Source organism: Columba livia, chromosome 21 (assembly GCF_036013475.1).
Source record: "Columba livia isolate bColLiv1 breed racing homer chromosome 21, bColLiv1.pat.W.v2, whole genome shotgun sequence".
Lineage (NCBI taxonomy): Eukaryota > Metazoa > Chordata > Aves > Columbiformes > Columbidae > Columba > Columba livia.
Genome location: NC_088622.1, coordinates 4500284 through 4520030, shown reverse-complemented (window position 1 = coordinate 4520030; position 19747 = coordinate 4500284). Strand labels below are relative to the sequence as shown.

The following is a 19747-nucleotide window of genomic DNA, read 5'->3' as shown; positions in this document are numbered from 1 at the left end:
ATGCCCATTAACTTCACTAATGTTCCTCAGGGAGGAAATTCTGTGTTTTACCTTCCTTTGGTGTTGTTCCTCAGCTTTAATAGCTCTGAAATGAGGCAGACCCCAAAATCAGAGAAGCCTGTGTCAGTAAATATACAAATGAGATCATTCAAAGGGTCATTACACAACCAGACCAGATCAGGCTCCTGCTGCAGGGCACTGAGTTCCCTGCACTGTTTTGCTATGGGACATCTCCTGGGTGCTGCAGTTGTGCAGCCAAGTACTCAGACACTTCCACCTCCCAATACAAGGGTCCTACTCAAGTTCTAATGTTTAAAACGTCCCCTGCAGTATCAGCACATAGGCTGAAAGCAGCTGTGTTGAAGGGAGCAGCTGTGCCAGTGATGACAAATACACCATCCAAACTGTGACTCTAAGTTCTGGAGGTTGCATCCGGTATCACAGAGTACCAGAGAAATACACCCAGCTGGCTTTCAGTGAAGTAAGTAATTTCTGAATCCATTATGAAAGTTAGTCATTGTAATAAATAGCATCGGTTATCAACGTGTTTTTGAAAAGCAAATCCAGAGGCAGCATTACAAGGCTCCAAACATCTCCCTTTCGGGGATTGCTGTACTCGCTGATATAATTTCACCTGACATTTCACCCATCTTCTTAACCAGGCGAGTGAAATGTCAGAAGGCATTAAGTCAAAATATGCTGCATTCCCTAAGGGACACTATACTTCTGTATAGCCAGAGAAACTTGTAAGAGGGTGGAAAGATCCCTTTAGAGTAAAGATGAGTGAATGACCAGCATCATCTGCCGTGAACAGGACTGTAGATACTTCAGTTATACCAAGAGATTGGTAACTATAATGAGTTTTTGTCATCTTGCAAACATTTTTTGCATAAAGTATATGGGTCTTTTCAACATTTGCTTATTACTTTAAAGGTAAAAACAGTATACATTTGCACACCCTTATTCTGTCAGTTTGCTTCCCTTTGGATGTCGTGCAGGATTCTGGTGTTCCTTGTCTTCTCTCAAGCCCTGTCCTATTGTTTGTCCCTTTGTACCTCAGTGCTGTGTGGTTCCAGTGCAGAGATGGACGCGTTTCTGTGGAGTCGTTATTTTGCAGAAAGCCAGTTGCTCAGAAATAACCTGTCAAATATGGAATTGCACACTTGTGGGAATGGTGCATATATTTAATGAGTGTGCCATGCACTTCCAAGTGCATTTTTCAAGCCCAATTTTGAAATTAGAGTCTGATCTCTTAAGCACCAAGTTATATATTTTCATTAAGTATTTTTATATTAAAGGGCAACAGAGAGGGGTGTAACAATTATTTGCATTATTTCTACTATTCAACTGATGCTTGGAATTCCTACTGACACAAACATACTTGCTGCATATTTAAACCCATGATGTGTATGCAGTGATAGTCACTGTGGGAGATGGGAGAAGGGAAGGAAGCACAAATTATTGTCTTGGGAATTTTCTCCTCTGCATTAGAAAACAGATCTAAAAGATCTAGACTGCTTTTTTCCACTGTTGTGATAAGCTTGTATCACATAAAATAAGTTAAATTAATACAGCTAAGGAAGGTAAATTGTGATGTCTTTGTGAAGTCCGCTTATGAAAGCAAACTGAGGAGTCATGAAAAGACCTTGATCTCCAATTAAACTGACTGTGCCATTGTAACTGGAGCTGTTTTCTTGCTGGGTGTGTATTTGGTACCTAATGATCCGCAGGGGTTTTATACACAAAAGGTACGTGGTGTTTTTATAAACGTCAGCTGTCAACTCTTTTCATTGCTGTAAATCCATTTGCTGTTCATTAGAACAGAGAGAGCTCTCCAAAGGGTTTTCTAGGTGGCACAGAGCACAAATTAAAACTACCTACTTCCTACTGAGAGAGTACAGATTTGCTTCCCAGAGATTTCAGAATAATTTCTGCTTTTCCTGCCTTACAGGAAAGGAAAACTTGCCTCCTTTTTGCTCAACATACACCATTTGTCACCCTTTACCCTCTGCTCAGCCAGATTGCGCAGCGGCACATTCAGCCTCTGGACGCTTTGATAAAGCGATAAAGTCGGCGTTTGTTCTCTGTAGAGGGCTGAGAACCTGTGGAGTGCACGATGGGGAAAAGGTCAGTTCCTGAGAGCTATTAGTTTCCTGTCTTTTGAAGCAGATATGCAACGTTAATAATGACAAGCATGGGTTAAAATAACAATCTGCTTAGCATTGTATCAGAGCTGGATTAAATTTTGTGATCGCTTGGGGCTTTGAGAATTTGCTGGAGCTTCCTTCTCTGTTTAGCTTCACTGCTCGAGACCAAGGTGCAGGTTGAAACAAGTTCCCGATATGAAAGTTATGTTCAACTCCAGCTGCTGCTTTAAAGTCACTGAATTTCATAAATTTTCCTGTGCAAATCCGATGTTGGATTTCTTATATTTTTATTTAGAAACTCCGAGCTTTTAAAGAATCTCTGATCCCGCCAGGTTTTTCCAGATCTTGACAGACCCTTTGGTGAATCAGACCAGATAAGCAGCATTTGAGAAGAAACCTGCGACCAGCTTTACTTGTGGCTTTTCCATGCCGGAGTAGCAGTGGATACACATGAGCGTATCACTGATCAACAGCTCAGGAGAACCTTCACTTTTAGTCACCTTTAATTTGCTTTAAAGCTGTGGTAATTCTGGACTAGCATACAAAACTATGTAGAGGGCAAGGGATTGACTGTACTGTAGTGGCTGGGGACAAACTCCTTCCTGAGGGGAAAAAGGAAATGTAATTTACACTGTTCCATCTCTCGTGAATGCCTTTAGTGATTGTAAATGGTTCACAACAAGATAGTGACCACATGTCTGCGTAAGCCGTGTTTCTAGAGCAGATGATGGAAGTCTTTTGATAGGTTTAGGCTGGTCTCATTTGGCCGCTGAACAGCGATGTCTAAAGGTTTCAAATTCAATCATTGCTGCTGCCATGTTGATTGGTTTTGATGTAATTTCCCTCCCGGTGGCATGGCAGCGACAGCAGCAGTGAAGGACAGGGCAGGTGTAATACATGCTTCAGTTCACTGCACAGTTTGTGTCATCGCATACATTGTAAGACAAAGGAATATACCCTTTTTTTCTTTTGCTTTTTCAGGCCTTCTTATATGTAAGATCAGAGAGAAAATTGCCCAAAGGTGGGCATTGGCTGCTCTCATCAAAACACGCCTGGTCATAGCAGGGGAAGATGTTTCTCAAAAGAAAAAAGCACCAAAGCCATAATGGTAAATATCTGGATTAAAATGAGACTTTTGTTCAGAGCTGTTTTTTAGCACTTGGTTTCAGTGTTTCATTGATTAACATACTGTTAGTCACTCGAGTTTGAGCGTTGGTTCCCGTGCCACATTGCTGATGTGTGATAATGAGGAAAGCCCTTTGCAGTCGTTCCGTGCACGTGGGACGGCAGCCTCAGCCGTGACGGTGCCTGAACTCAGTGAAGCGTAAGCCTGGAATAATAACTTCCTTCATGGAAAAATATGCTCAATGAGCTGTTCAAAAAGATGAATGAGGATGGACAGTTTTCAAGTTTCTAAGAAAAAGATGAACCCTCCGTCATTTTTCTGCAAAGCTATTTCTTCACTAGGCAGGGACGTGACTGGTTTTTCTGTTGGTGTTTTACTGCTTGCCACGCTATGGTACTGCAAGCACACTAACAATCCAGAACTGGGGTGGTTTGTCACTCTTATTTTAGAGGTTTCTCTTAGTAGTATCCTGAATAGAAAATTAAAGAAACAGAAAGACGATTGCTTTAGCCTGCCTAGGCCTGTGCTTATTCAACTCCCAGAGCTGGGAGGTGTGGAGAGAAATTGTGTTCGCTTCCTCATTCTCCACAAAAGGATTTGACACAAACTCCTCCATAGTTCTTTGATTATGAAATTGTTATCATGTTTGTTTTACAAGCATGTTTTTCAAACCCGTTGTGTCCCTCCTGCCTTAGGGGAGCCAGGATTGTAGATAAATGAGCTGAGATTTGATCTGTGTGGGATCCCATCTGCGTGGAGAGAAGGATATTTACTTTTTGTTTGGCGTCAGTTTCTAATTGGGAAGCTCATGCTTTTTCAAGACTGTATGGAGTAAAGTTTAGTACTGGAATTGTTTTTGGATAACGGGTGGCAAACCTATGAGGACTTTTCTCGGGATCACTGAAGAAGCATAGATGATAAACAAATCTTTGTTTCTGAGACTACTCACTGGAGCAGTTTTGTATTTTATCATAGTGTTAGTTGAAGACAAAGTCCTCACATGTGGGCTCCACTCCCTTCAGCATCTTAGTTGCCCTGCGCTGGACTCTCTCCAGCAGTTCCCTGTCCTGCTGGAACTGAGGGGCCACAACTGGACACAATATTCCAGGTGTGGTCTCCCCAGGGCAGAGCAGAGGGGCAGGAGAACCTCTCTGACCTACTGACCACCCCCTTCTAACCCACCCCAGGTACCATTGGCTTCCTGGCCACAAGGGCCCAGTGCTGGCTCATGGTCACCCTGCTGTCCCCAGGACCCCCAGGTCCCTTTCCCTACGCTGCTCTCTAATAGGTCATTCCCTAACTTAGACTGGAACCTGGGGGATCTCAAAAGAGATCACAGTGGTTGTGGAATGACCAGTGTCCTGTAGGGCACAAGAGGGTGCTCTGCACTTAGCAGATAGCACACAAACCCCTTCTTTAGTAGGACACGCTACTGTAACTGACTGATGTGAATAAAAGATGAAAGAAGTAAAGCTTTAATATCTTATTAGATAGAAAGCTTTGCAGAATCTCCTTCCCGCTATCCAAAATTGCCTGAAGTGTCTGGCAAGTGAATGAATGTTTGTGAAACCTGCAGGGTACCTAACCCAGAATATCCAGAGCCTGACAGTAATCCCAGCTCTCCTGCCAGCCCCTTCACAAACCTCTCAGACAGGAAAGCTCCACAGATTCTGTGCAGAGATTGCAAACTGAAGGAGAGTGTACAGAATAAGCTGCGAAGACGGTGATGCTTACAGTGCTTTCCCTACGGGGGGGTAATATGTGAAGAATATATGTGAGCTTAGTGAAGGAGAGGCTGACAATACTGCTTTCAATGTTTAAGTGCAGGTGTCTTGGGAGGATAGGCTGTCTTAGAAGGAAAGTTTTGTACCTAGTCCTGGATGAAACATGCTCTGAATTCAGTTATGAAATATGACCTTAAATTGAGATTACTCACCTTTTTTTGACCTGGGAATGAGCTTTCCAAAGATATTTGAGTTTGTGCTCTAATCTTTAGGACATACGTACCCCAATATAATCTCTTTACAGAAATCTTCCCTTGTAGCATGCTGGTGTGGCCTGAGCGCTGGAGTCCCGCTTCTGGCTTCTGATGTGCAGCAAGAGGGAGGGATGGAGTTGAGAGTTAAGCTTCGCAGCTGGCGCAGCACTTGCCTTTCTGGGTGTGGATTTGGGGATGTCAGAAAAACACAGATGCCTTGTTGCAAAATCATGTCTGCTGACCCACGGGAGACAAGCAGATTGGTTGTCAAATATTTCAAACCCCTGAAAATGAAGAAAATCCATTTGGTTTTAACAAGCTGAAGATTTGTTCCATAATTTGCACTTTTATGTGACCCAACAGGCATTACAGTGCCACGTTAGAAAGTAGCTGTTCCGGTCATTGAAACAGGAAGGAAAAAAACCCTCACTTTTGAGACCATATTCCATGTTGCTACAGTGGGTTATACTTCTTGCTTAAATGATAATGGGTCATATTTAAATAATGTTGACATGCTTGCTGTAAAAGCCGAGAAGGCATCCAGAAGCAGCACAAGGCAGCGTTCTTTGTCTTGGGCTCCCCCCTTGCTGCCCCTCTGCTCCCTGTTTCACAAATGAAAGGGCAAACAGTCCTTAGCAGTCACCAGGAGACTTCCCTGAGCCTCCCTTGTATTTCTGGGGGGTATTGGTCACCTTGATGAAGGCTCATGCAAAGAAACAAATTGATTTCATCAGGGTTTATTACCTGGAGGGCTTTTTAAGCATAAGCTCTTTCTGTCGGAGTTGCAGGACCAGGTGTGATTTCCCGTTTGCTGGAATATACAGGAAATATGCAAACAGGCTCTGGGCTTTTTTTAGCTCACAAAAGCAAGGGAGTCCTTTGAAAGATGCTCCGCTTGCCCAATCATCGCTTTCCCTTGCACTGTGCAGCGTTATCACATTCTGACAGTGGAAATCCTCACATTTGCCTCCCTCCCTCTCTCCTCCAGTCTCTCTCCCTCCCCCTCCCCAGGCTGCTGCTACCGGATCTGTGATGATATGTGATCTCCTGGATACAATCACACACACGCAGAAGTACCAGGCACCGCTGCTCAGCTGAGCAAAATGTCCTTCTCCTAGAAGTGGTGCTCATCACAGCTTTCGAATCCTTGACGATGTTGCCATGCTTTCCTTTCTGCCTTCTGCCTTTTGCTGTCTTTGTCTGCCTGCTTTTCCTGCCCGTGGGTCATTTTTGCCCTGCTGTCTGTAGCTGTATGGACTACCACACCATAGACTGCCGGGATCAAGGACTCCCAAGTGTTCCGAATCCATTTCCATTGGATGTACGGAAACTTCTTATAGCTGATAACAACATTCAGGCGATACCAGCTGATTTCTTTATATTTTATGGAGATCTAGTCTATTTGGACTTCAGGAATAACTCCCTCACCTCTTTAGAAGAGGGTACTTTTAGCAGTTCTACCAAACTGGTGTATTTAGACTTAAGCTACAATAATTTAACCCAACTTGACGCTGGGATATTCAAATCAGCAGAAAAACTGATAAAACTGAGCCTTGGAAACAATAACCTGGTGGATGTGGACGAGGCTGCTTTTGAGAACCTGGAACAGCTCCAAGTGTTAGAACTGAATGACAATAACTTACAGAGCCTCAATGTGGCAGCCCTAGAAGCGCTTCCCTCCCTGCGGACTATACGCCTGGAGGGCAACCCCTGGGTCTGTGACTGTGACTTTGCCAATCTTTTCAGCTGGATACAGGACAATGCGTCTAAGCTCCAGAAAGGTAAAGCTCCGTGGTTTACAGCGCAGTACGTGTGTGTCTGTGTGACTCAGAGGGTTCTTGGTCAAATAGTCTGTGTGTCGCCTGCAGTGACCCAAACTGCGTTTTGGTCAAACTGTAATTGCATGTTTTCAACAAATGAGTCCATTAAGATGGCGTTGGGTTCTTTTTAGCAGCAGGTCCTCCTCCCAGTTAAGCAATAAAATTTAAAAATTAAGCCCTAATAATTTTGATTTATAGACTAAACTTACATAGGCAGTGAAAGAGCCTTTTCAAATACATTCAGTCCAGATCTGATTCTCTTCCAGACTTCAGTTTCTCTCTGGTAAATGTGTTTTCTACAATGAGCTCTTTGAGCAGTTAAATATTCTGTGCCAGCTCCTTAGGAAAACTGATTTTTCTCTCATTTTACTATCAGCTATAAAGCTGCTACAGAAGAGTTAAATCCCCATTTTATGTAATTGTGATTGTCAGCCCTTCCCTGGAAGGATTTTATTGTGATACTCTGTGTTTGAAACCCTCTGCAGGAGCTGGATTTTTGACTTATTAAAATAACACAGTATTAGGAATAAATTGAAATGGCTCTGGAACAAAATACAGGATGTATAATTCTGGTATTTGGACGGTAATTTTCAGAAACACATGGTGGTGGAAAAAAAAGTATGAAGACTCCGGTGGATAGGGAATCCAGACTCCCGCTCTGCATTTCCCACCTGAGCCCAGATCCTTAATCCAGCTTAAGCAAGAGATCATCTCCCACTTGATGGCTCCCAAGGAGCCCTGGGCAGGAGCTCGTGCCATGGAGCTGCCCAGCTGCCGGCACAAGGCAAACTGCGCGGGGCATAAAAGCTCAGGAAAGGCTGCGGAGGGTTTACAAGTGTTACCCGACATGAAATCCCTGCTGTCTGGGCTGTGTCTGAGGGGGTGTCTGTGCAGAAGATGGTGAGAGCTAAAAGGCTGGGGGAGAAGAGCTCAAGAGAACAGGTTGAGGTCAAGCGACTGTTTCTTTGATTTGAGACCAAAAGGGAGAACGACACAGTGAGCATACAAAGTTCAGAGGTCTCTTCTCTCCTTTCTTATTATCCGTCTGTAGTCAGTTATTCAAGTTCTTCCTATGCTCATGACCTTGGGTAGCATTTTTTCTAATGTGCTCATCCAGGTTGCCCTAAATATTCTTAGCTGTAAAGCAGCTGCTTTAAGGACTAAGTCATTTGAGGAGAAAGCGTCAGGTTTTTTCCTGTCTACCTCAATGAAACTTTCATCTTGACTCTTTCTAAACCAAACCTGGGCCTGTTCTTGCACCTTCCCTGATGCTTTAGCTAAAGGTTGCTCTCTTTGAACCAAGTATTTGCCCATCTCTCGTGCTAAATGTCAGTTCACTTTCCCTGGGCTTTCTGTCTCTTTTAATGAACTTTTAGCTCTTTTCCATTCATCCAGACTGAGTCTGTTCAGCTTGAGAGTGTCTCAGCACGTCTCTCTTTTCTCTTCTGCCCTGTCAGTGTTTTAAAGCGGATCTGAACTTATGTCTGGAAGTACCAAGTGATTGAACTTTCCCGTAGTATTGCCTGTGCTTCTCAGTGTCTTGCAAGCTTAGAGATGCTATCTCACAGCATTTTCTGTCATCCACAGTTGTTTTCAGCCAAATAGCTCCAAAATTACTAGCTCATCCATATCTTCCAGACTTTCAGTTAAATTTGACCTGGGAAAGCAAAGAGGGAAGGAGCAAATATTCACATGGTTGGTTTTCTCAGAGCTGTGACATGGCCTAAGCAAATGATTTGCATTTGTCCCCAGGAGCAAGTCCCCTGACATCTTTGCAGCCAGTCGTATCAGTGAGATCCAGTGCATGTGTGCAGAAAAGTGTGCCAAGTCAGCGTTTTCATCGCTTGTTGTCAGCTGCTGCCACAAAAACACTGCCTGTCTTCTTTAATAAACTGGCAAAGCAGTGTTCATGAAGGCGAGAGCAAAACTAAACCCAAAAGGGGCAGACTGTCTCGATAACGTTTTAAAACCGTATGGTCACAATTGAGTGCCTTTCGAAACAACTTTTGGCAAGTCAGCGTAAAACTAATTCTTCTGATCATGATTTGATTGCATTTTACATCTATTTTCAGTTTTTGTTGATGTTGCAGCTTTATAGCCATTAGGAACAAATCACATTAGCATTACTTGTTTGGTTGTACTTGTCCAAAGCCACGTTCTCCTGACCTTTCCTGGGAGGGGTGGCAAGAGCTACCTGAAGGATTCAGGTACACTGAAGGATTCAGCGTCCAGACTCCCTGGCTTCCTCCTGGTGCTGTAAGGCTGGAGACAGAAGCGTACTTGCAGCAAACACATCAAGATAAATAGGGCAGCAGGCATTATGTCTGGAAACGCTGCAAAATAAAAAGATAGGGGTACTTTTTCAGGGCCTAAGAAAAAAGGTTGGTTATCTTGGCTGCACACTTTTCCTTTGTAATTCTGCAGCAACTCGAGCATTTGTGTCGCTTGACCTATACAAATAGGAAACAGCAGGAAGGAAAAAAAGTGTTGGCTGGTGTTTTTCCTCTCTTGGTTTTCCGTAAGAATAAACTGTGATGAGCAGTGCAGAACAGTTCCATCACAGACTGAAGCTCCCCAGCCTTTAGACAGCAGACGTTGTAACCTGGTTTTACTGAGAGTGTGGAAGGGTGAATGATGACACCTTTGCATCTGTGACCCCCAGTCCTTTCATGAAAAGTACAAAACACTGCAAAGAAACCGAAGGCTCTGTACTCATTGGTGTGTCTCATGCTGGCTTGGGATCCTTCAGAATGGGTTGAGACAAGAAAGGATGTGCCCAAGCAGAAAAGCAGCACATTCCAACCAGTCTGTGGATGAATTCGGATCCAGGGCTGCTGTTGGCGAGTGTCACCGGAGCCCAGCAGTCCCTGGGGACTCAGGAGTGGCAGCAAGAACTAGGAGACGAATGGTTGGGGGAAATACATTAACAGATACATTTTTAGTTCTGGGCATTCATTTTGATTCCTCACTTTGAACGACACTGAAAATAGTTTAATGTGTCCAGTCTGCATGTCTGAGACAAACCACTCAAACTGTTCCCTATTTACTAAGCCCAGCCACTGCTCTACCTTTTAATTTTAGCACTGCAGTAAAACGGCACGTTAGTCAAAGCTTCTCTTGTTATTTTGCAGGAGAAACACCAAGCTGATTTAAAAATTGGAGTTTTGTGAACTGAAATCTCCGTGATTGATCCTGAAGCTCTTACCTCTGTGATTAAGGCCTCAGAGGACGCGGTGATCTGAACAAAAGCCATACTCCAACTCATTAGTTTGGCAAAGGCCAGGTCCCTTTTCTTTCTGGCATCTTACCAGAAATAGCTTGTAAAGTTCTAACTGAGCTGACCTGGCTGAGTCGCTGCCTGTAAAGGCTCTTCCCAGCTGAGCTGCCTTTGCACATCTGACCTGTCGCTTCACACAAACAGCTGGGATTTGAATCACTTTACAGATCCCGGCACTTATTCATCTCATCTAAATTTCTAAATAAAGGCTTAATTGGCAGTGAGTGAATACTCTCACCTGCCAGATTTGCAAGCGGACTCATTAAACTGCGCTGAAAGTTTGGCAGTTAAATTCAGCACTTTAAGATGGCAAATAGTGTTTTATACTTGTAAAAAGATATTAAAACCAGCATTTTCATCATATTCCAAAACCAGAGCACATTTTTTTTTTCTCTCTGATTTGGTTATTAGTTGATTAAAAACAAATTAGTGTATGTGGTGCAAAATAGACAATGGAACTGTGAAGGTCAATGGAACAGTGATATGCGGAGAATATATAATAGTGGGTTTTTTTCCCAGAGAAGACAAAGTGTTCACTATGGGTAAAAATGGTCAGGTCATAAAACTTACAAAGGTTTTCTGTAGAAGGATGTTTGATTTTATAGGTGTTTGAGAGTGTCTCAGCACGTCTCTCTTTTCTCTTCTGCCCTGTCAGTGTTTTAAAGCGGATCTGAACTTATGTCTGGAAGTACCAAGTGATTGAACTTTCCCATAGTATTGCCTGTGCTTCTCAGTGTCTTGCAAGCTTAGAGATGCTATCTCACAGCATTTTCTGTCATCTGCAGTTATTTTCAGCCAAATAGCTCCAAAATTACTAGCTCATCCATATCTTCCAGACTTTCAGTTAAATTTGACCTGGGAAAGCAAAGAGGGAAGGAGCAAATATTCAAGTGATTGGTTTTCTCAGAGCTGTGACATGGCCTAAGCAAGCCTGAATGGCAGCGTGGTGTCCGATGTTTCCTATTAAAGGCTCCCCCTTAGGAGGGGCATGGAGATTAGCAACACGACTGGTGAAGGGACTTGAACATAAGACCTATGAGGAGAGGCTGAGGGAGCTGGGGTTGTTTAGTCTGGAGAAGAGGAGGCTTAGAGGTGACCTCATCACTCTCTAGAACTACCTGAAGGAAAGTTATAGCCAGGTGGGGATTGGTCTCTTCTCCCAGGCATCAGCAATAGGACAAGGGGGCATGGGCTTAAACTCTGCCAGGGGAAATTTAGGCTGGATATTAGAAAGAAATTCTTTACAGAGAGAGTGGTCAGGCATTGGAATGGCTGCCCAGGGAGGTGCTGGACTCGCCGTCCCTAGAGGTTTTTAAACTGAGATTGGACATGGCACTTAGTGCCATGATCTAGTAAACGGACTGGAGTTGGACCAAGGGTTGGACTGGATGATCTCTGAGGTCTTTTCCAACCCAGTCCATTCTGTGATTCTGTGTGATTCTGAGATGGAGAATATTGGATAATTTTTTTGAGATGAGTCACTTTTGAGATTTCTTGTGTTTTCTGCTTCAATGGGAGCTGAAAGTCACTCAGTACTTTCTCATGTTTGGAAGGGCTTCCTTCTGCTTTAAGAGCTGCTGTATCACATTTTACCTTGCCTAAAAATCTTCACTGAATACTGTTTGAAACGTCAGGGCTCGTCCAGCCAAAGGTGCTCGCTGCTGCAGTTGATCTACAGCACTAAGGTCAGCTAAAATTTGTGTGACAAAAAGAAATAAAAGCAGCCCGCAGTGGCCCCATTGACGTGCTCTGTAGAGATCGCGGTTGCTGATTTTTACTCTCGGTGAACACGCTTTGGGCAGCTGTGCCCATGACCTTGTTTGCTAATGACTAATGCATTTTTAACATTACTTTCAATTAGAGTGTAAGTATTCCGGGGAGTGTGGCTGGGGTGTCTCCTTTCTGTCATCTTGCCCTCGTTTTGCTTTTTATGGTTTTTCTCCTCAGTATCTTTGGAAAAACTTCTTCAAGAACTTGTGTAGAGTTTGACATTGCAAGAAATAGTTGATGTCTCTGCTTTTCACACTAGATGTAATAGTGTTTTTCTCAGCCTTTTGTGTTTAATACAGACTGGTTAAGTTCCCCACTATACATTGCAAGAATAAAATAATTTGCTGCCCTCTATTAAAACAGTATTAGAAAGACTTTTAGCAATTTGATGAAAAGGTTTAGACTGAGCAATTTTGTGAGTAGCCTGTATACACTGATATGTCCAGAAAGACTTGAAAAATTCACTCAGATTTGGCCAGCGACAGAGTTCCCAACAGATTTGTGCTGCCTGTGTGGTACATAAAGGAAAGAGACATTCGGAATGGCTGGAATTAAAGTGGCACAAGCTGAAGCGAGGGTCAGTGCTCAGGGTCTTTGTGTTGTCCTCCTGAATGCCGACGTTTCAGTTCACACCACTAGAAGCAGAACTGGTAAAAGAAGCTCGAAGACGGCAAAACTGCGTCCGCTTGCAGAGCTGTATCCCAAGTGAAGCTAATTGCTGAACTTTACCAGGAAAAAGTTCATTAGTGGCAGCAAATCCCATGTCGCAACACAAAGGCTGTAGCGAGGACCACGTTTTCCTTTTCTTTTGGTCAAATGTTGCTCCGCTTTGGAAAGTTGTGTGCACAAGACTATAAATTTTTAAGATGCTCAAAAGGGTTTTTGTGTTTGTACTGATAGAGATGCTCTTTGGCTACTTGCAAGACTTGTGTAGCTGGTGCCTCCTTGGTACGGTTGGGTAGGCAAATGCTGGGAAAGTGGCACATTTCCAGGTAAAGAGTGTCTATGGCAAAGGAGAGAAGGATGGTGGTGAGAGGAGGCAGGAAAAATGCAAGAGCAGGTGCCAATGAGACTGTAGCAGCTTTCTGGAACAGGAAACTCGGGCTGAATTCGGTACTAAAAGCACAGTTGTGAGATTCAGAAGTCAATCAGTGTAGCAAGAAGAGTGGAATTCTTTTTGTACGCTTGTTTAGAAAGACTGTGCCGTGCGTTGATCATCTCTTGCTTCTCGGGCTCTTTCTATAATCCCATTCCAATCTAAGAACTATCACTAAACTTGTCCTGTAAATAAAAGAACATCTTACTGCACTAGTCCGCTGGGCTCCCTGAAAATGTTCAACATTGTCTTCAGAACAAAGCGTCGTAATTACGTGAGAATACAGGTGTCATTCGACCTTCTAAGAACAACTGAGCACTTTGTAGCTCCTCTTATTATTCTTTATCAGTACCTGTTTGTTCATCAGCTATGGAGAGAAGGCTGCTGTACCTTCACATGCTAATGTAGAAGCAGAGGGAGCTTCAGCTCGGAAGGACAAGCTGTTCTGGCCATTACAGCCACCCGGTTCTTCCCCGAGCATCCTGCACATGCTGGCACATCACTGGTACAGAACATTATATCTGCTTTTTGGAAAGGAATTAAAAGCCTTAAGACATTTCACACGTTTTGCAGCTTTTATTCTGTTCAAGCAGAAACTCCTAACAGAAATTAGATGCCCTAACAAGCGCATCGAATCTGTTTCTATATATATATACACATATATAAATACATAATTTGATATCCTAGTCATTTTCAGTAAAATGATCTGACTGCCACTGGCCTTTCACTCTCTTTCTTCCATCTTAAGGTTTTTTGGAGCACTTCCATCTCTGACGGATTTGAAGGTGTGAGGACAGAATTTGCAGATATGAACACCTAATGTTAAACTTTATATTTAGGCATTGAGACAAGCTGTTAATTACCCTCTGGTGTGGATCTGTAAGACTCTAGGGCACTTGACCATAAGTTTTATTGAGGGACCTAAATCTTTTAAAGTCTTTTAAAGTCTTAAAACCTTTAAAGTTTTTTTAAAGTCTTATTGTTCTCATAGCTTGAGACTATTTCCAGTGACATTTTATCTCTCTTCAGAGGCAACGCCTCTCTCACTTCTGATTAATACATCCAGTACATTAGTGACAGTGTTTAAATAGACTAAAGAGAACTATAGCTGGAGGTAAAATACTGTGCAAGAAATAAAATGCCACATTTAAACATTTCCAAGCTGTGTCAACTACATTCAGCAACCTGAGAGAACAGCTAAATTCCACCCTCTGCCTCCTCTTCTTTTTTTCTTTCTTGTAACTTTGCGTTCAAAATTATAGCAGGGAAATCTGGCTCTGAGGTTTAACAGACCATAATATTGAGGTAATGATGAATCTCAGAGGTTCTGCAGTAAAAGCTGTAGTTAGCAGAGAAATCAGAATGACAGAAACACACAAGGAGTCACAGAATCCCAGAGTGTCAGGGGTTGAAGGGCCCTGGAAAGCTCATCCAGTGCAATCCCCCCATGGAGCAGGAACACCCAGATGAGGTTACACAGGAAGGTGTCCAGGCGGGTTGGAATGTCTGCACAGAAGGAGACTCCACAACCCCCTGGGCAGCCTGGGCCAGGCTCTGCCACCCTCATCAGGAACAAGTTTCTTCTCATATTTAAGTGGAACCTTTTGTGTTCCAGTTTGAACCCATTACCCCTTGTCCTATCACTGGTTGTCACCAAGAAGAGCCTGGCTCCATCCTCATGACCCCAGTACTGCCCCCTGAGGCACTGCACTAGATCCAGGCCTCAACTGGACTCTGCTCCATTGACCACGACTCTCTGGCTTCTTCCCTTCAGCCAGTTCGCAGTCCACGCGTTAAGAGTCAGGCCTATATAGAATCTAGCACCTGTCCCTTGGCTGGAACTTCAAAGTTTTCCCTTTTTAAAAGCAAACACCACACTAGTTTGCCACTCTGGTACATCTGCTTCTTCAGATGATGTAGCAGCAAGATACAGAGCGGGTGACATTGTCCTTGGGACAGCTGGAGTTCTTACAGATTATGTGCTGGCCCTGACTAAAATAACATAAGCTATGTATTTATAACGCACTCACACATGTTATTTCATTTACAGATTTGTTTGGTATGAAGAAACAACTCTTTGAACATGCTGTGGGAGCAATGAGATATATATATAACTATCATCAAAGGTTTTCTTGCTGCAGCCAAGCACTAATCTTCTTCGAGATACCCATTACGAGAAGCCTGGCTGGTTTTTTTTAAAGAGTAAATTCAACAGGTTCTACAGAATTAAATAAACAAAATTACTAATAGGAATACTAGTCAAGTGGTTAAACCTAAGCTGTTGTTTAGACCAGAAGAAAAAGACAAAAGTAGTTTTGGAACTACATGGAAAAAAAGTAGTATAGAAGGTGCCAAGGTGTGGAAGGAGCTTCAGTCTCCCTGTTACCCTGTTCTGGAGTCAGGATTTGAGGTCAGAAGTAGCTGGGAAGTGCTTCCATGTCTCCAGATTTAGATGCATCCAGGGTTTAGCATTCACTTCCTTAAATCCTCAAAATCCTGGTCCCAGATCGTACCTGAGCTCCGGGAGGACTGAAAGTGAAAGAATTTCATTTCGAGGATCCACTCAAGGGGGTTACGTAAAGGCAGATTTTGTTCCATTTTTTTCCTGAGTTTTGTACCAATTGATAAACCAAGAATTAACCCTAAAACTTTTCGTCAGCCATTCAGTCTCTGACTGGAGCTGAAGGATTCATCAATATTCCGCTGATCTGTTTCCCTTTCCTCTTCTTTGCAGGTCTCCATGAAATCCAGTGCTCCCTGCCTGTAGAAAACAGAAGAATCTTTCTGAATGAATTATCTGAGGTCAGCTTTAGTGAATGCAAATTTAGTTTGTCATTGACGGACCTTTTTATCATCATCTTCTCTGGAGTCGCAGTCTCCATTGCTGCTATTCTCTCAAGCTTCTTCTTAGCAACTCTAGTCCACTGCTTCCAAAGATGTGCTCCCAGTAAAGATGACGATGATGATGAAGACGACAGTGAGGACTGAACTTAGTCTCTATACCTAAGTTTCCTTGGTTTATAAGTTACTAGATCATCAGCCAAAGTGTAGGAAGCAACCAAGTAGAGTAAAAGCTTTAACTATGAATCGAATGAAATGACAATGTCAGGATATGTTCTAATCACAGGTAGGAATTGCAGTTTGCATCCCAGACTGTTAGCTTTGCTTACACCTGTAACCTGATGCCATGAGACCAGGGTAATTTCTATCCTGCTTAATCAAGCGCTGCATTTCAATTTGAAGATTAGAGGAAAAAGGTGGAAAGGCAAAAAAAATTATAAAATCCCAGAGTTTTAAAAGATGAACTGACAGCTTCCAGCTTGTCCTTCTGCTGAGATCCAGATTCCTGTGAGCGCTTAACAGCTTGTTCCGAATGTGCTTCAAAAAGAACTGGCTAGATGGAGGCGTTTCAGCTGGGAAATACAGAAGCAATTTAAAATAGTGTCCTTCCAAGATCTAAGTGCTGGGAGATTCTCTTAAGCTCACACAACTTTCTAAGTAACAAAATGCAATTAACGTGATTCCTAGAATTGTAGAAAGCGTTATATGAATGTTGGCGTTTTCCTTCTACAAACGTTCTCTATAACCATTCATCCTCTGTTTAATGGCAGCAGTTGCACGCATCGTTCAGCCAAAAAAATTGGGTTTTTTCTATAAGTGCAAGCGATTGTAGATGTGAGTCATTCACTTCAGCTGCCTGGCGCCTCTTTGGTCCTGGCACCAATACTAAATACGACATTCTTTTACATTTTTAGATGCAGTGAAGTAAAGGATTTCCCTTCCCCGTAATGCCAGGCACAAGTAACTGTTGCAGCATCCAGTCCATTTAGTTATTTTAAAACACTAAGGGCTATATTCTGCTCCTGCTTATACCAGAGTAACATAAGCAAAGGGAACACCGTGATCTAAATTGGCAACTGTATAAACAAGAGTGGAATCTGGCCCAGGATGTTTCTGACTGTGTTATAGGTTGGTCAAGTCTTGAGCTCTTCTATATAACAGTAGATATTTTTGTTAAAATTAAAAAAGACATTTATTACAAGAGATTTTTGGAATAGTGCTGGAAAGCCTTTTGGGATAAGTATATTTTTAAAATATTTGTAATGGAAATATTTTTTTAAAGCTCTGTGTATTTAAAGCATTATCTAGAGTAGCTGTGAGGGCTTAAAGTAATGAGTAACATAGTAATAAACCATCTAAGGACTGTATGCTATTATAAAATAATCAGATCTGACAAAAAGCATCTATTTAACCACTGTAAATGCTATTATTTCTTTAAAACAAACAGTCTTTGGGTTAAAATATTGCCTTGCTCAGTGAATATGAATGGTCTTTTACGGGCAGCTTACTCAATGCGACTTAATGCTGCCATGGTTAAGATTATTGCTTCTGAAAACACATTGGAACAGGATTAAGTAGGGACAGTGAGAGAATATTCTGTATCAATACTGTCTTATTCTATTCTGATTCTTTCAAGAAAAAATGCAATGACATGATCTTCACTGTGTAGTGCCATGATTATAAATCACACAAATACATTTATAATTTCAACACGGGCTTTCATGTCTGTTTGTTTGTGGGTATGGAAAGAGGAGAAAAACCGTGCCTGATTCCTGTATCATTTATAAGACAGGTTTTGCAGTCTGGTTGGAAATACACCCCTTGTTGCCTGAAGCATGCTCCCTTTGCAACCAACCCAGCTATGTTGTTGCCAGTTTTATATTTAGAGCTGTGCGAATTGTTCAGTCATGGAACAAGAAACTGGGTCACACTTTTTTTTGTCTGCAAGTTTTCTGCTGGACTCAAAACTCACAACCAGTTAGCAAAATGTTCTACCGAACTTAGCAGTGACTGTTTCAGCAAATGTCTGCCCTTCCTTTGGTAACTAATTTATGGTTTTGTTTCATTATCCTGTAAGGCTGAGTAATTTTGCAGAGGCCACATCTCAAACTCAACTCTTTTGACTGGGTTCTGCTCTTATTTGCAGGTTCCTCCTACCGTGGTGCCTCACAATGAAGATCTAGATTTGTTTATAGTTTGTAGCTTTTTGTTCAACCCAACCTAAAGCCATGAAAGCGCTGATTAGATTCAGAACTTAGCGCCCCTCAGAACAGCAAGGAACAGACCAAGCTCACACCCACATAATGCAGTGCAAGCTGAAGAGCGAGGCTTAGTAAAGCTCTATTTATGAACCTGCCATTCTGGATACTCGACACATCAAAGTGATCTTGCAAAGTATGTGCTTTTTCCAGATAAGAAACTTTAATGATATTTTCCCCTACTAAGTAATATATATTTCATAAGTATTGAACTCATCCAGTCAGTAATATTTATTCATTGTAAGAATCAGCAGTTACCAACTATTAATATCGATTTGGTGTAACTTTAGTTGCCAGTAAGTGAGACAAAACTTGGATTTTGTTCTTCCTGGGCTTTTTCTTATTTTACATAATCCTCAGAGCGAATCGTTCCCGTGTGGGAATGTTGCCAGAACTGGTGCTCACCGTAATGATCCCCTGCAACACTTGGAAAGCCAGTTTCATCATGAGTAGAAAGTGGCCTGAAGGCTGCATTATTATTGCAGTTTTACCTTCACAAAGGCAGTAACAGGGCAGTAATCCCATCTCCAGCTCTGGGGATGTGGGAGATCATCCCGTGCAAGGATCCAGTGGGTGGGCACCCCCTCCCCAGGCTCTGGTGACCCCTGTTAAAATCAGCGAAGTCATGACGGTGCCAAATCGAAAAGCTGAATTTAGCTGCCTGTGCAGTACCTCACCAGCTCAAGCAGCACTGCCTGTAGGTGACCACAAATGTGCGCTCACAAGTTTGTCCCCAGTTACAATTTTCCCTCCAAAATGGCTTTACTTTAGCAGTGATATCTCTCCCTGCCAGAAGCGAGCAGACATTTTACCTGCTTCAAGGGGAAGGAAAGATTCTGTGCGTGACCCAAATAGAATGTTGCAGGCTCCGAGAGCCAGGAAGCAGCTGTCACGTTGCCTGCGGATACGTCTCCCTGATGAAATGCTGGGTCTTGGTATGTGTGAGGATCCAAAATAATGTGCAAGAAAGCAAATCTGCATGATGTAATTGAGCTGGAGTCTTTTTGGAAGCGTTAAAGGGGTTAAAACAATGTTTAATCCACAGAATATTAAAATAAAGATCACCTGAAGTGACTGTCCAGACCTAGCATTTCATCCTCGATCAGCCGGCACCTTTTTGAGGCAGCTTCAGTCTCGCTGCGATTCTTACTCAGGTGTGAATATTAATGGATCGGTTTTTAGAGCAGCATAAAAAATGCATTGGGAAAGCACCTTGAAGGGATGGTTCTGGAAGCTCGTAAAGAGGAGCATACTGCAACCTACCTCAGATATATATATATATATATATATACACAGTAGAGAGTGACCCACTGTGCACTGACAGCTAAAACGTAGCCTGACACACTTAGAAGTGACCAAAAATGTTCTGGTCTTGCATCTGTGGGAAGAACTGCGTGCAATAACCTATGGATGCGGGTAGGGTGCACACGCTTG

At 42.7% G+C, this 19747-nt stretch overlaps 1 protein-coding gene across 9 annotated transcripts in view; it reads left to right on the top strand.

Annotated features, from left to right (window-relative positions):
- LRRC38 (leucine rich repeat containing 38) overlaps positions 1 to 19747 on the top strand; it is a 52728-nt gene that overhangs the window by 28657 nt on the left and 4324 nt on the right. For 3 of the 9 annotated variants that reach the window (XM_065037616.1, XM_065037618.1, XM_021281821.2), the window contains 4 exons: positions 1952 to 2127; positions 3129 to 3255; positions 6240 to 7032; positions 15949 to 17765. In XM_065037616.1, coding sequence (XP_064893688.1) covers positions 6405 to 7032; positions 15949 to 16202 — 882 coding nt within the window. In that variant the 5' untranslated portion in view covers positions 1952 to 2127; positions 3129 to 3255; positions 6240 to 6404 and the 3' untranslated portion in view covers positions 16203 to 17765. The other 6 variants (XR_010467428.1, XM_065037619.1, XR_010467430.1 and 3 more) reach the window with 6 other exon arrangements.